Source organism: Haliotis asinina, chromosome 16 (genome assembly GCF_037392515.1).
Source record: "Haliotis asinina isolate JCU_RB_2024 chromosome 16, JCU_Hal_asi_v2, whole genome shotgun sequence".
Classification (NCBI taxonomy): domain Eukaryota; kingdom Metazoa; phylum Mollusca; class Gastropoda; order Lepetellida; family Haliotidae; genus Haliotis; species Haliotis asinina.
The window spans coordinates 17,512,106-17,526,097 of record NC_090295.1 but is presented as its reverse complement, the minus strand read 5'-3'; the positions used below and the strand labels follow the sequence as shown (position 1 = coordinate 17,526,097).

The window sequence follows — 13,992 nt, the reverse complement described above, 5'->3', positions numbered from 1 at the left end:
AAGATTCATGCATATAACCCATGTGAGAATCGCTCCATGGATCACAAACGGTCACTGTTGCACGGACGGACACAGCTGTTTGAAAAGGAAGGGTGGGTGGGTGCATACCATAGAGAAAGAGGGGGTGCACACTTCATTTCCACCACGTGAGTTTCAATAGCCATATAATAAACTTTCAAGACGGGGTCAGGGAAGACCTCTGCACCAACACACACCTCGTTTAGCCCCCTGCCTTCCCCCACCCAGTCTGTGTTAATACGTACGCAATGTGAACTGATTCCTGCATGATTGAGACCCTGTTATCTAAACAATCAGTCCTCCGCACGCGCTCGTAACATTTGCACCAGCTTTCGCAAAACATATGTCCGGAGTGACGGGTGTCAGTGTATATGACGTCTATAGATGATGACAAGTAAAATACGTTTCATTGAGCGGAAAGGAGAACACGCGACATTTGACGGTTTTCGGCAAACATCTGAAGATCACTTTCGCCTGTTCATTGATGATGATAAAAAACATAAAAGCTTTCACGAAATTATGAGGAAATCCAGGGTTGACTCCTCATCTGTTGTATCAAATCGCAACCTGAATTCTTATTTAAGATTTGTCCTTCAAGTGGTTTTCTAACTGCCGCAAAGCATTACGTTCGCTCTTCACACATTAACACACACACTTTACAACCATAATACACTTAGATATACAACAAACGTGACCGACATCCCAAATGAAAAAAAAATGCATGAATGAATGCTATGTTTAAGATAGGTCTATTTTCCCTATCGTCACTGAGCATACACGTATAAAATATGGGTCGCATGCTACAGTTGACATCCTGGGTCGATTGTTTGTCGTCTGCTGTGTCGTTTTGACAGGTCGGTACAACTCGGATATTTCCGCCACATTCCGGGCGGTGTCGGGAAGTCAGTGAATGACAGTGTCTCGCCTGAGATATCACCTGGTTCAGGTAAAAGTTTGTGCATGGAGTATAACTGAGCAGCTGACGGATTTTTACCTGGATAATTTCGTCCGAAGAGGAAACAGGGAGGAATCTGGGCAGTGGTTTACACAGTCATGGAGTTAAGTCGATCGAGCAAAGGGAGACTTTGTCTAACGGGACTCGTACTGATAGTTAGCCTTCAGTTTACCTGTGGTCGACCAAAATCACCATGCGTTGATCAACCCCTTGAATACCGCGAAGAAGTGGCAAATGTTGTTATATCGGGAACTGTTAAAGAAATTATGCCCGATGCTAATGGGAAAAACATGTATAAGAGTGAAGTTGAAATTAAAAGGGTCTTCAAAGGTGACAACGTTGTAAATGCTCATGTAAATTTCGAGGACCCGGTGACCCATCGTAAAATGCTCATGATCAAAGGTTTCGGGGATGAAAGCATTTGTGACAGTGAAGTTCGAAAATTTGACACAAGGATATTTTTACTAGATGATGGTGCCAACGGTGATTTGAAACTCAATTCAAGTATCGTCCGAATATCGCTTCGGAACTTGGAACACATGGATGCCCTTGTGAAAGGTAGGAGTTTTCTGACAGAGATTTCTCGCCGAACTTTTGACAATTTGCACTGGGATTACACATAATCCATGTTGATACCTTTCAGTGGCACACAACTTTGTTTCAGGTTTAAGTAGAAAAGAGCTCAGTATGTCTCAAAACAGCAAAATTCTTGACAGCCCAAACTTGCAGTGTTTATTACACTGCACGTGGATATTCACACCCAACACGGTGCTATAAGAATTCTATATTTGTCGCTGATTCGACAGTAAATATGTTTTTTTCCAGCCGTCAGCATGTTTCCCAGCAAGTAATTCTATTTTGTATTTTGGGTAGTTTGTGATATTGTAAACACTAAGTGAGTATACAAACAGACAAAATCTGAGATTAGACTATAGTTTTTCATTCATGTTCGTTTCAACATTTTGGACGGACCCCTCGAGTGTTATGTAGCGCTTGTGGAATGTTTTGACTCTCTTAATTCGGTCACGGATTTGTATGATTTATTATTTGTACGCAGAAACAATACGCCTGTTGGGCGTAACGTCTGTGAATCTCACCCCGAGAACTTGGAACAGCGTTTGGAAAAAATTATAACGAACCCGTGCGGTATAATAATCACCTACATGTCAAATGTTCCGCTATAGGCACACGTTATCTTGAACAGTCCCACGTGTAGCATATCCGTAATCCTTTTAAATCACGACACATGCCACTACGGAAAAAACCTGTGATACCAAACTGACCCAGTTCATTAACCCTTTATCAGATGTCACTGCCATAAATAGCGCTTCTGCAATTTGCTGACACAGTGAAATCTCCCTCAGCCATGAAACAGTTCAACAGTAATGGGTTGAATTAAATCGTGTACTTCTCACATCATGCTCATGTTAATTGATGTGCTTGAGTAGGTAACACCTCCTGTCTAAGAGGATCAGTATTGGTGTTAATCACATCATTGTAGTATAATTAGTGTTAATGGGATAAGCATGGGAGATAGATTAATGCACTGTATGAACTAAGGGAGGTCACATTAGTCAGAGAGTGGCCCTAGTGGTTCTTGGGAATTATCTCTCATCAACACACGCTTATCACTGGGATCTTGTAAGCTCTGATATACAATTCTTAAGCTGGTTGGTGTGCTTTCTGTTTTATTTTTTTCAGTATTGTCAACAGTTAATGGTTGCAAAAAATTACATCATTTATATTCAGTAAATTCAGGCTTATGAATTCATTCATTCATGTATTTTGGGGGGCGGTGGGGTAAAACAAAGCTCTAAATTTACACTCCCAAACTGTGATTTCTTTTTCATGTTTTTTTTTTGTTGAGAAGATGAATTAGAAAATCCTTAGAGTGCTATCATCATTTTAAATAAACATGTGGAAAAATATTTAAATATTAATAATTTGAAAGATCTGTATGTAAAGAATCAGGTGCAAAATATTTTGTTTAGTTTAAAGTATCAGATTCATATTTCTGTCCTATATGGAAACACACAACACACAGAAAATAATGTTAATGTGACAAGCAAAACTATGATTTGTAACAACCAGATGTGTACATGCAAAACCAATGTTGGTAAGCAGAATAGCATGAAATGAGCCTTTACATCCTTGTAAAATTGAATATTTCAGCACGATACTTATAACCCTGCTCATTTTTTGATGAAGTGTTCATGAACTAAGACATGCTGTGTGGTTAAACGTATATGCACTGTGGGGTTTTATGAGCTGAAGAAAGATAGTACCCCATGGTATAATGTTTTTAAAAGAAAGAAAAATCTCCCTTTTTCAGTAGATTTTCATAGAAAAAATCTTTTCTGTGTCACTTATAACATGTTTGATGGTGTGGATTTTATAGTTCCCTTTAGCATTAGAATTTAACAAAGTTTTAAAATAGTGTAAAAACCATTAATTTATAAGAAGGTGTTCACAGACAAAGACTTAGTTTGTGTGGCCTAATAATCTATATCTATATCTGTGTGGCTTAATATCTATCACTACCAACAGGTGCCCCTTGGACAATACACAGAGTGTGGCCTGTAGCAAGGATATGTTTTTATGCCATGCCTTTTATGCATGACAGCAGAAGACTACATATCTGACCATGATAGTGCAGGAAACTGGATAGGTTTATGTCTCGTAGCAATGCTAAACTGATCCATGTTGGTTATGGCCACAAAGAACAGGAAAAAAGATTGGATATGTTTCTGTCAAATTCACATGCGTGGAAGTTTATTGTCTGAGATGTTTTTATGAGAAGCTTTAGAAGGTGTGATGTGAAGGTGTAGCTTTACAGCTGGTTTAGTCATGAAGGAGAGAGGAATTTGTATGCCTTGTGTCTTGTTTGCAGATGTTTTTTTCTGCTTTATTTGAGGTTCAGACAGAATATGGAAGTACATTTTAGTAAGATATTCATTTTACTGTTCACTGCAAAATAGTAACTATCCATCTGTAACAGATGGTAGAGATTGGAAAATGTTCAATATGAGGGGAAGTTCACAGTTATTTTATTACTTTAGCTATCCTACACTTGTCTGTTTGAAAAATGTTCAGTGGTATTTAATGTTAATACATGTGCTTTTATGGGCTTAAGTTACAAGACAAATAGAAAGTTTAAAAGATTTAGGTGTTACTGGTGTTACAGAATAGGGGGTGTCTGGGTTGAAGTTTTGGGAAAACTAAGGTCATTAATTTGCAGCTGAATCAAGATTTAGCAAACTAAAGATATAGTGTGTAAGGTTGATAAAAGTAGGAAGTGAGAGATTTATGACATATGAGTGAATATATGAGTGTTTGAGTATGGCTTGCATTGCTTTTAGCAATACTCCAGCAATATCACGGTTTGGCAAGCCCGAAATGGGATTCACATGTCCTGCCCATTTGGAGACAGACTCAAAGTTTGGTGTAACAATTAGATTTTGGTGAAACAAGTGATGTCTCTTACTTATAATACACAGATTTTGCTGTAATCTTCTTGGATTTGGTTTTTTTAGGAAACCTGGCGCTGTTCCTCAAAGTGATTGTAGCACTATGATAATCTGTACGGGAGTTACAATCATCTCAGCAATATGAACACTTTGAAGAAAGGGGCCATTGACTTTCCAGACTTTCCTGACTTTCCTAAGTTCATTGCAGACATTTTTATTGAAATATGCTGCTTCCATTTGGGACCTAAAATAAAATATGCTTTACTTGGTACTTGATTAGTGTGTGTTCAGTATAAACATAGCTTGCTGTACCAGGTTTAGGTGTCCTGTCATATAGTGTTTAATATTCATAGCATGAAGAGTTTTACCTGAGGAAAGCAGGGCAGAGTTAAGTGAAACACTTACTCCACAAATTAAGATAGTTTACATGACAAAGCATAATTCAGCCCAGGTCAGGTTGACAGTGTGTGAGTTTGCCTGTTGTCTGGGTTCACACACATTAACACACATACTCACACATCATTAACCAAACTTTGGGTCAGTTATGGAGATTGGTGCTTCAACACTGGTTGGAGGACATTACACCTCCAAACAGTCGCCTTTTAAGCCCTATTGGCTTGTTGTTTGAGACTGCACAGAGCAGTATTCCACCTATATGTCGGTGTCTGTACAAAATCAAGTCTGGACCAAATACTCCACTGTATATGACAGATTTGTTCAAAAAGCAGTAAATGGGTACCCGGTGGTATATGTCGTACTTTGACCTTCTAGTAACTCACAGGCAGCTTGGGTTATCCATGGTAATAATGTTCATTATGTCATATGAGCATGTCCCCATAGTGTAGAGTTTAGCACATATTAGCGAGCAATTGTTACTATTATGACACTACTTTATACTCAGGACTCTAAAACAAAGTGTTCACTGAGTTCTGACTCCGTTTTCTTGGCCTCAGTAAAACCCTGAGTAATTTTCATGTGTGAACACACATTTTACATTAACGTTTTCTTCCTTCTTTTCTTGATGAAGGAGTAGGAATATGCCGTGAAATATCCTCATCCTCAAATACAGAGACCCATGAAAGTCCCAGGGTAGAATAGGCCTCCAGCAACACATGCTTGCTATAAAAGGTGACTTTGCTTGTCGTAAGAGGCGACTAACGAGATCAGGTGGTCAGACTCGCTGACTTGGTTGATACACGTCATCGGTTCCCAATTGCGCAGATCGATGCTCATGTTGTTGATGACTGGATTGTCTGGTCCAGACTCGATTATTTACAGACTGCCACCATATAGCTGGACTATTGCTGAGTGCGGCGTAAAACTAAACTCACTCACTCACTCACTCAAATACAGAATTTGACTTCCAGATATTCTTCCCCCTTTAATACATAAAGTTGTCTGGATAAAATGATAAATAATTATTTTACAAAATGAGAAATTTGAAAAGATTATGAATGTTTGTTTAACGATAGCTTAGGTCATAGGGATATTCAAGTATTTTTTAAAGTGTGCAATATTTCCTCTTAATTCATCCACCTCGGTAACTTTTGTATCTGCCTACAGCCCCTTTGTTTCCTAAATCCATGCTAAGTTAGATTTCATGTTGATTGAATTGTGTTTTCGAAAAGTGTCAGGCTTGATCACTTGTGACAAAATATTTTGCTGATAACGCGCAATTATCTGCTAAATCTAGGAGATAGGATTCTTTGTCTTTCAATCTGCGAAGGTAGAGGAAGTTAGATTTCGTGCCGATTAATTTGACATCTTATGTTCGGAGATTACACTGTCTGCTGGGATCTGCTTTTCGTCACTTGACGCTAAGTGAAGTCACTCGCACGCTAACGTACACGTATAATGTTCATATATGCTGGGAAACCCTTGAATGGAGAAACAGGATCGCATAATTTGATCTAACAATGAAGATGGTATATGAATGTATCCTTGTGTAAAATCCTTGGTGGATAGTGTTGCGGCTACTTGCCTAGGGTACTACAGTTTCAAACTTAAATGTGTCAAATTTAGTTTGTGAAAAAGATTTGGTTAAGAGGCTCAGATAATGATGGTTCTGACGAGTAACCGGCAGCTCAAAGTTCAAGGACTTGTGCAAGGTTTTAAAGATGTACAATTCAAATTTAATTTGTTCTCTTTTGACTGTGTGTCTGTACAGCTGTAGTACACATGAAAATAGAAATAAAATGGTTTTTGGCAGTTTGTTTTGCAGTTTTGAACATAACTAATGTCTGACTGTTAAATTTTCTATGACTATTGTTTTCCTGTACTTTTGTTTTTAAAACCTTCTGTAATATCCTCTGAACTAAATGAGTTTACAGCAAATCATATCATTTTTAAACCTTGAAATTTCATCAAATTCAAAATGGACATTTGTGATGCGAGCTACAGAATGCAAATGAGATGTGATCTCCATAGGTTCACAGACATAATGTATTTTATGAAAATACGTCATATGCTACTCATCCTTTACTTCTTTCAGCCTAAATGATGTACAAAATAATTTAGGACTTCCAGGTTCATTTTTCCTATATTCTTTTTGAAAGTTTACAAAATGAAATTTTTGAGTTCAATTATAGCTTGGATTGTAATAAAGAAATGAATGCCCAAGAAACATTTCATTTCTATTTCTGGGAGTGCTTTAATACTTTCACATGAATTGCCATTAAACAGACTTTCAGAATGGTACATTTGTGTGTAAGGCGAGTCTTGATGTAAAAAACTGTGGTATTCCAAAAGGGATTATGAAAATCCTGATTCATTTCATAATAAGTTTTTCATCACCATTGTGTGTGTATGCAATTTTTTCAATCATTATGCATTGATATCTCATTCTTACTGTTTGTCTTATGAACAATTCTCTTGGAACAGTGAATCAACAGGCTGGTTCATGACAGTATTTGCATTGCATCACCTTTATGCGGTTCTTGAAGAATCACAGACTGAGTTTGTTCTGTTTTACTTCCCATACATTTTCACAGTGCAGGATGGTAAACATTTTGAATTTATTTGAATTTATTTAACCCTCAAAACATTTTGATTTTTACACCCATATAAGAAAAGATATTATGAAGTATATAGTTTATTTGTTTGTTATATTTGTTATTGTTATTATATTTGTTTGCAAGTTTTTTCTCATTTGATTATGTGAATCCTCTCTTTTATTAAGTGCACAGAACTAACAGGGAGGTTTAAATGAGATACAGAAACTAGCACATAAATACTGAAAGGATCAGTTTAGCTTCAAGTCTTTCATGCTGAAGGCAGGATGTGATACAATGTGTGGATATTGTGTGGAGGTTTATAATGGATTTGCCACCACTGTAGTGTAACAGATAGATGCATGGTTCAGATCATCTACACTGAGGAGCAGCTCAAGGCAATGGAAGTATTGGCTTACACCTTAGAAATTATACACTGCAACAGCCACAGATGCTGGGGTTTCAGAAATTATACAGTGCAACGACCACAGATGCTGGGGTTTCAGAAATTATACAGTGCAACAACCACAGATGCTGGGGTTTCAGAAATTATAGAGTGCAACGACCACAGATGCTTGGGTTTCAGAAATTATACAGTGCAACGACCACAGATGCTGGGGTTTCAGAAATTATACACTGCAACAACCTTTGGATGCTGGGAGGGTTCAGAAATTATGTACTGCAACACCAACAGGTGCTTTGAGGTTTCAGTTTTGTACTGCAAGAATCACAGATGCTTAGGGGTTTCAGAAATTATACACTACAACGCCCACATATGCTTCAGTCAGTAAGGATGACAGTCACTCACAACTCATTGGCAAAACCAGTTATTGAAGAGCTCGGCACAGTATTCTAGTTTGTTACAAGCTTACACGAAGCGCTGTGTTAAAATGACCCCATTGGTATTCCTGTTCTGAACTTCTCACACTTGCTGCAAGAGATACCATAATGAGATTACAAAGGTTGACCTGCTTGTCATTATTCCTTGACAATGACAGTTGTCCATGCTGTCAACCATTTGTTCCCTAGAAAGGAAAGAACTCAACTTTACTTCAATAAGTTTACCCATGGAATAAAACAACATTCACACACGCTGCTTCAGTAGTTAGCAATGATAACCATCCTACTGTCATGGGTTCTTGCAAATCTCTGTCCACATTGTCAAAGGCTTGTGTAAATTTGTGACACCACAAGATATGCTTGAAATGTTGATATGCTGGATTAGTCCATACCAGAATAACTGAATTTCTTGATAGAATTGATGAACAAGTTGTGTGAGGCGCCAAAATTCTCTACGGGCAGTTAGTTATGTTGTTACATTTGTAAGCGATGTATTCATGCCATGATCTGACCTAAATGAAAACCATCTATGATATGAATCACATATAAGTTTTTTCTCCAGCATGAAACTGATGGTGTAACTAAATTAGAAATTTTAACAGTAACATATTCATAAATAGCCACAATATTACTTATCAGGCTAATAGAAATTGTTACTCACTGACCCAAACAGCTGAAGAACAAACTCACTCACTCAAAGTCTCTGATTAAACAAGTAATCTCAGCTGATTTGCTGCTGCTGAAGAATTCCCAAAGCTACCCAAACCCTAATTCCTTAATAAATAATTACCAGCTTTTCTTCACAACCTCGAATTTTGCTTATTCCCTGGGTCTGGAGAGGGTCAATGGATCCTTGAACACAGAAGCTCGCCACAACACTGTTGGCATGTGATATTAATGTTGTCACAGCATGTGGCCCTGTTGGGAGTTCAGGTCTGATAAACTTTACCTAATTCTCTCGTCTTTTATATCAGTGACAGTGAAATCTGAAACTGGGTATGTGGTTTAGTGAACAGTTTGGATGACTTGAGTGTACTGTGGGTGCTCAGATCACTTTCAAGGAGAGTAAGACTGTGTTGTAGTGCAATAATGTCCTATTACAATATATAGATGTTCTACATTATGTTGTATGAAACTGTTTGTATGCATGGCCCCTATATGCTGTTATGCTTTAAGGTTTCAAAATGACATGTGAGAATCTGTTTATATTTTATCAAAAGTGTGTTTCTAATCCTTTTTGGCTACACATAGTTAAAACGTTTATTTTCATTTCTTTTTGAAAGAAGCAGCCTTTAGAATCTAGGTGATGTGAAGTTCAACTTTGAGTTTAAAATTATTTTGTAGACAGAGAGGTGTGTGTGTGCATGCATGCATGCGCATGTGTGTGCATGCTTGTGTGCATGCATGTGTATGCATGCACTTTTATGCATGTGTATCAGAACTTATTTTATTAATTAATTAACTTAATTTATTGTCTTTTGAACTGATGCAGTCAGGTAATTGAACGACTGACCTTGAACTGTCTAAACAAAAGAATAAAAGTATAAAGTAATAAAGTACAAAAATATTTCTTATCTGTGATATACGATAAAAACTGTTCAGCAACAAAACGTCTGTGTTGATACCATACATCTCTTATTCCTGGGGTGCTGATGTAGCCTAGTGATTAATGTGCTCGCTCATCATGCCAAAGACTCAGGTTTGATTCCCTACAGAAGTACAGTATGTAAAGCCCTTTTTCGTTGTCCCTGCCATGATATTGCTAGAACATTGCTATAAGTGGCATAAACCTATGCTCACTCACTTATTTCATCCAGAATGATGATATTTCCATTTGTCTTTAACATCACTGAGGTATACCTGATTGAATGTCGTCTGCCCAGAGGGTTGAAGGTCAATGGTTCAGTCTCTGGCAAGGTCATGTCGGAAGGTCATTGAAAGATGGTACTTATTATTGTCCTGCCTGATTCCCAGCATTAAGGGAATAAAACGAGGAAAGGTCAGCTTGTAGTGGGGTACTGTCAGACTGCAGTATTTAAGTGCATTAATCTGTCACCCACAGCCAAACTACCCTCATATCCTATTAACATGTACAAACATATCTCTGAAGTTAAAATGGCTGTCAGTTCTAAACGAAATTTGTTGACAAGATCCAGGTTTGTAGATTCTTGGCCATTAGGGCAGCGACGGAAAGGATTGTTGGTGATAATTCATTCCTTGATGTCCACACCAGTGTTGACTCTTAATCTAAGGTGTAAACCACAAAGCCATAAAGCTTGTACGAGCTCTGTGACGTTTAATCTGACATCTGCCATTATGAAGATATATATATAAGTCAACACAGGAGAGTGGAAGAGTGGACGTGGTCAGTGCTCGGACAGATCCTGGGGTCACTTAATTCTATAGGTCTATATTATATATATATATATATATATATATATATATATATAGGTCTATATGATGAGGGCTCTATAACTTAAGTGTAAGGATTTGAGCTGGTCATTTACTTCAGTGAATGAATGTTTTTTTAGGGTGTTGTGTTCATTACAATATTTAGTTTACAGCATTGAGTTGAGCATGATTTGAGACATAATAAAAGTGTTCATTAAATTGACTGAGTGAATATTGCTTTAAGTCGCTGTTTTAATGTTTTCATTTGAAATATTTTTTTTTATTTTAGGCTTTGAGTTGAGCGTAATTTGAGCCAGAGTGAATATGTTCATATGGTTGAGTGAGTGAATCTTGTTTTAAGCTACAATGTTGTTCCAGTAAACAAATTAAAATGAATATGTAGTATGAGTGCCCTGGGAAATGAAATCGAAAGAGTTAATGCTTATGAGAACCCCCAACTGATTAATTTCACGAGGCAGTAAATATTAAACTCATTTCAAATATAATTTACAGAACTAGCAACAACTGTTTATTTGACATTTGCTACGTCTTCATACACCCTATTACATTCTGAAGAGCTCAAATTGCGTAATATAGGGTTGTTGTTAAGGACTTGCGTGCTTTCAGATTTATCTCTTTTCAGTTTTAATTTTCAAAATATTATATTGCTGAAGTCCAAACTTTACAACTGATACAAAGAAAGTTTTGGTTTCATGATGATGCTTAAAACAGTTTAACATTTGAAATATTTAAGGAGTTTTTAATGACTGACATACAGCATTTCCATCCAATAATTTTGTATAATCTTGACTTGGAAAGTATAATTTTTAGCTTGTGACTAAAAAATGAATTAGTTTTGTGTTTAGTTATTAAATGTATTCCTACAGAAGTGACCAAGTGAACTGCTTCATATCAAATTCCTTAATATATATTTTCAGGGGCTAAATTTACTTTTATTTCAAATTTCAAAACTGATTGGCCATAAAGTCAGAAGAGTGTGTCTTCAATTGCCACCAGACCAGAAACGCTGGGTTTTCACGACAGACGCACACTATAGCAGGATTAAGACATTTGTGTTGGTCGCTCAAGCATGGATTTCAACTCGCGTCAGATAACCTTAAGGTCCATCCTTTACAGAAATAGTAGACAAGCTGTGGCCGGCTGTATATCACGGGTGACTTGACCACAGCCTGGTGTGCACACATTCCTGTGTGTAGAGCAAGGATTTATGCAGAGGTACAGCTCCTCTTGGCTGACCTTTGTGTTGGCATGTACACGATTTGTTCTCTCATGTATGCCTCTTCGTATACCAAGCCTGGATTTGGTAAATGGTGCATTTTATGGTTTTTCTTGAATAGTAAAAAGTGCATATTAACTCTCCAAACATTTTCAAAAACTCCCACTTTTCAAGAACAGTTAGTGGCAATACCCACCAGCCATGACAAACTAACTAGACATGTGAAAATTATTTTGTTCATTTGCTTCGGTTTAGCGATGTACATATTTTTTAGTCAGTGAGAGAGTGAGTATTGCTTAATGTTGCATCAGCAATTTTGCAGCTATTTGTAGTGATTCTAGACAGTTCATAAAGGATGTTTGATGTTTGGTTAACCATCAAGAAGTTATGAAATATAGACTGGACATGCAACATATGTCATATTTGGGATTTCACTCTCTTAGTGTAATCATAGACTGGACATAAAGATAATCTTGTGAAGTCCTAATCATAACAATATTTATAAGTTCACAACTTGTGATCTGTTAACATTAAAGATAACACGCCTTATAACCCTCACCCCATGTATTATTATATCACGCCTTCATTTGTTTTGCTTATGTGTTATAAATATGTTTTAAACACTACTGTCTTATAAGCCAGGATATGGCCAGATGTTAAACAATATTTTTAATGTTTGTACTGTTGCATCATAATTTTATGTTTAACATGTAACTAATTCAGTCTGTCCTTTGGTCTACCTGCCTGCCTGTCTGTTTGTCTGCCTGTCTGTTTGTCTGTCTGTATATGTGTATGCTGTTGTCTTGGGGTTAAACAGACAGTAAACTTAGTGTGTGTGGAGCCAATAAAATGAGTTAACACTGAGTCTACCAATAAGGCCATCTTTGAGCAATCTGTTCCTTTTTTATTCACTCAAGCTTTGTGTTAAACTTGACGTCAGTAAAATCTTAAGTCTATTGGTAAATCAAGGACATGTTCTGTGACAGTTTATCTGTGACAGTTTATCTGTGACAGTTTACTACACAATATATTCATAAACTCTTTAAGCACGCCTCATTGTGAAAAGGGGTATGTAATTTGAAGTGTCTTATTAATGCCATTAAAATCAGACTGTTTACTTTGATACAATTTCTTCAGCGTTATGAAGTGAAGATCACATCGCAGGATCTTGTTTTGAGACGAACTTTCTAATCACCCAGTTTGCATGAAGTCTTTTTACTTCAGAACAAGTGAACTAAACTTTCAGATCGATGTATGTGATTTCTTTGTCATAAAAACTTGTGTAAACTATGAGTTTCGAATGCAAAGCATGGAGCCATGTTGCTGATACGTTTTATATGCTTTAAACATTCCATTGTTTCCACTAAGTACTCAGGCTTCACAACATACTATCAAGGTTGTGTTTGGGGATTTTTGGTTTCATTCACAGAAACAAGACACTGATGAACTGAAACTGGATTGTGTTTGAAGCTGGCATGTCACTGGCCCAAGTATTCTTCTTTTAGTTTGGGCAGTTAAAGTTTTTTGTTTTATGCAAAAAAAGAATTGTATCTGAGTATAGAAGTTCACTGTGGTGTGAACCCATGCCCAGCTGCATGTTTTTGTGTGAACAGACCGCATGATCAGATCTGGATTATGAGTTTTTTCAAATTCGATATGAACATGCAGGGATCCAGTTTGTGATGAGGGTATGTTTGTGATGAATCAGTTTTGGTGGCTGTAAGGCTCAGCTGAATCCATGCTAGCCATTTACTCCCTCTTGAACACAACCACATCTTGGGCTCCATAGTACATATTTTGTTAGATTTCATGCGGACATGCAGAGGCCCACCACAGGCACCAATATGGCAGCCATAAGATGTTTGAGGTTAACACAGTCAGAGAGCTGACAAGATACAGTGTCTTCTGTAGGATGACTCAATGACCTGTTTCATGTAGACAGTCATTTCTTGGCTGAATGTTTTTATTGTTCTTAGAGTTCTAATGTATATATGTCTGCAACATGTAACTCTATCCACGGCTTTCACACCACCATCAGATAGTCTTATCCCCATGGGATTAGCAAGAAAGACAAGACTGTTGGTGTAAGCAAGC

The 13,992-nt window shown here is 37.2% G+C and overlaps 1 protein-coding gene across 6 annotated transcripts in view; it reads left to right on the top strand.

The window, feature by feature from the left end:
• Positions 1–923: 923 nt before the first annotated feature.
• Positions 924–13,992, top strand: part of LOC137268869 (agrin-like) — a 403,012-nt gene continuing 389,943 nt past the window's right edge. For all 6 annotated transcript variants that reach the window (XM_067803449.1, XM_067803448.1, XM_067803452.1 and 3 more), the window contains exon 1: positions 924–1,531. In XM_067803449.1, coding sequence (XP_067659550.1) covers positions 1,072–1,531 — 460 coding nt within the window. In that variant the 5' untranslated portion in view covers positions 924–1,071. The remainder of the gene's footprint in view (positions 1,532–13,992) is intronic.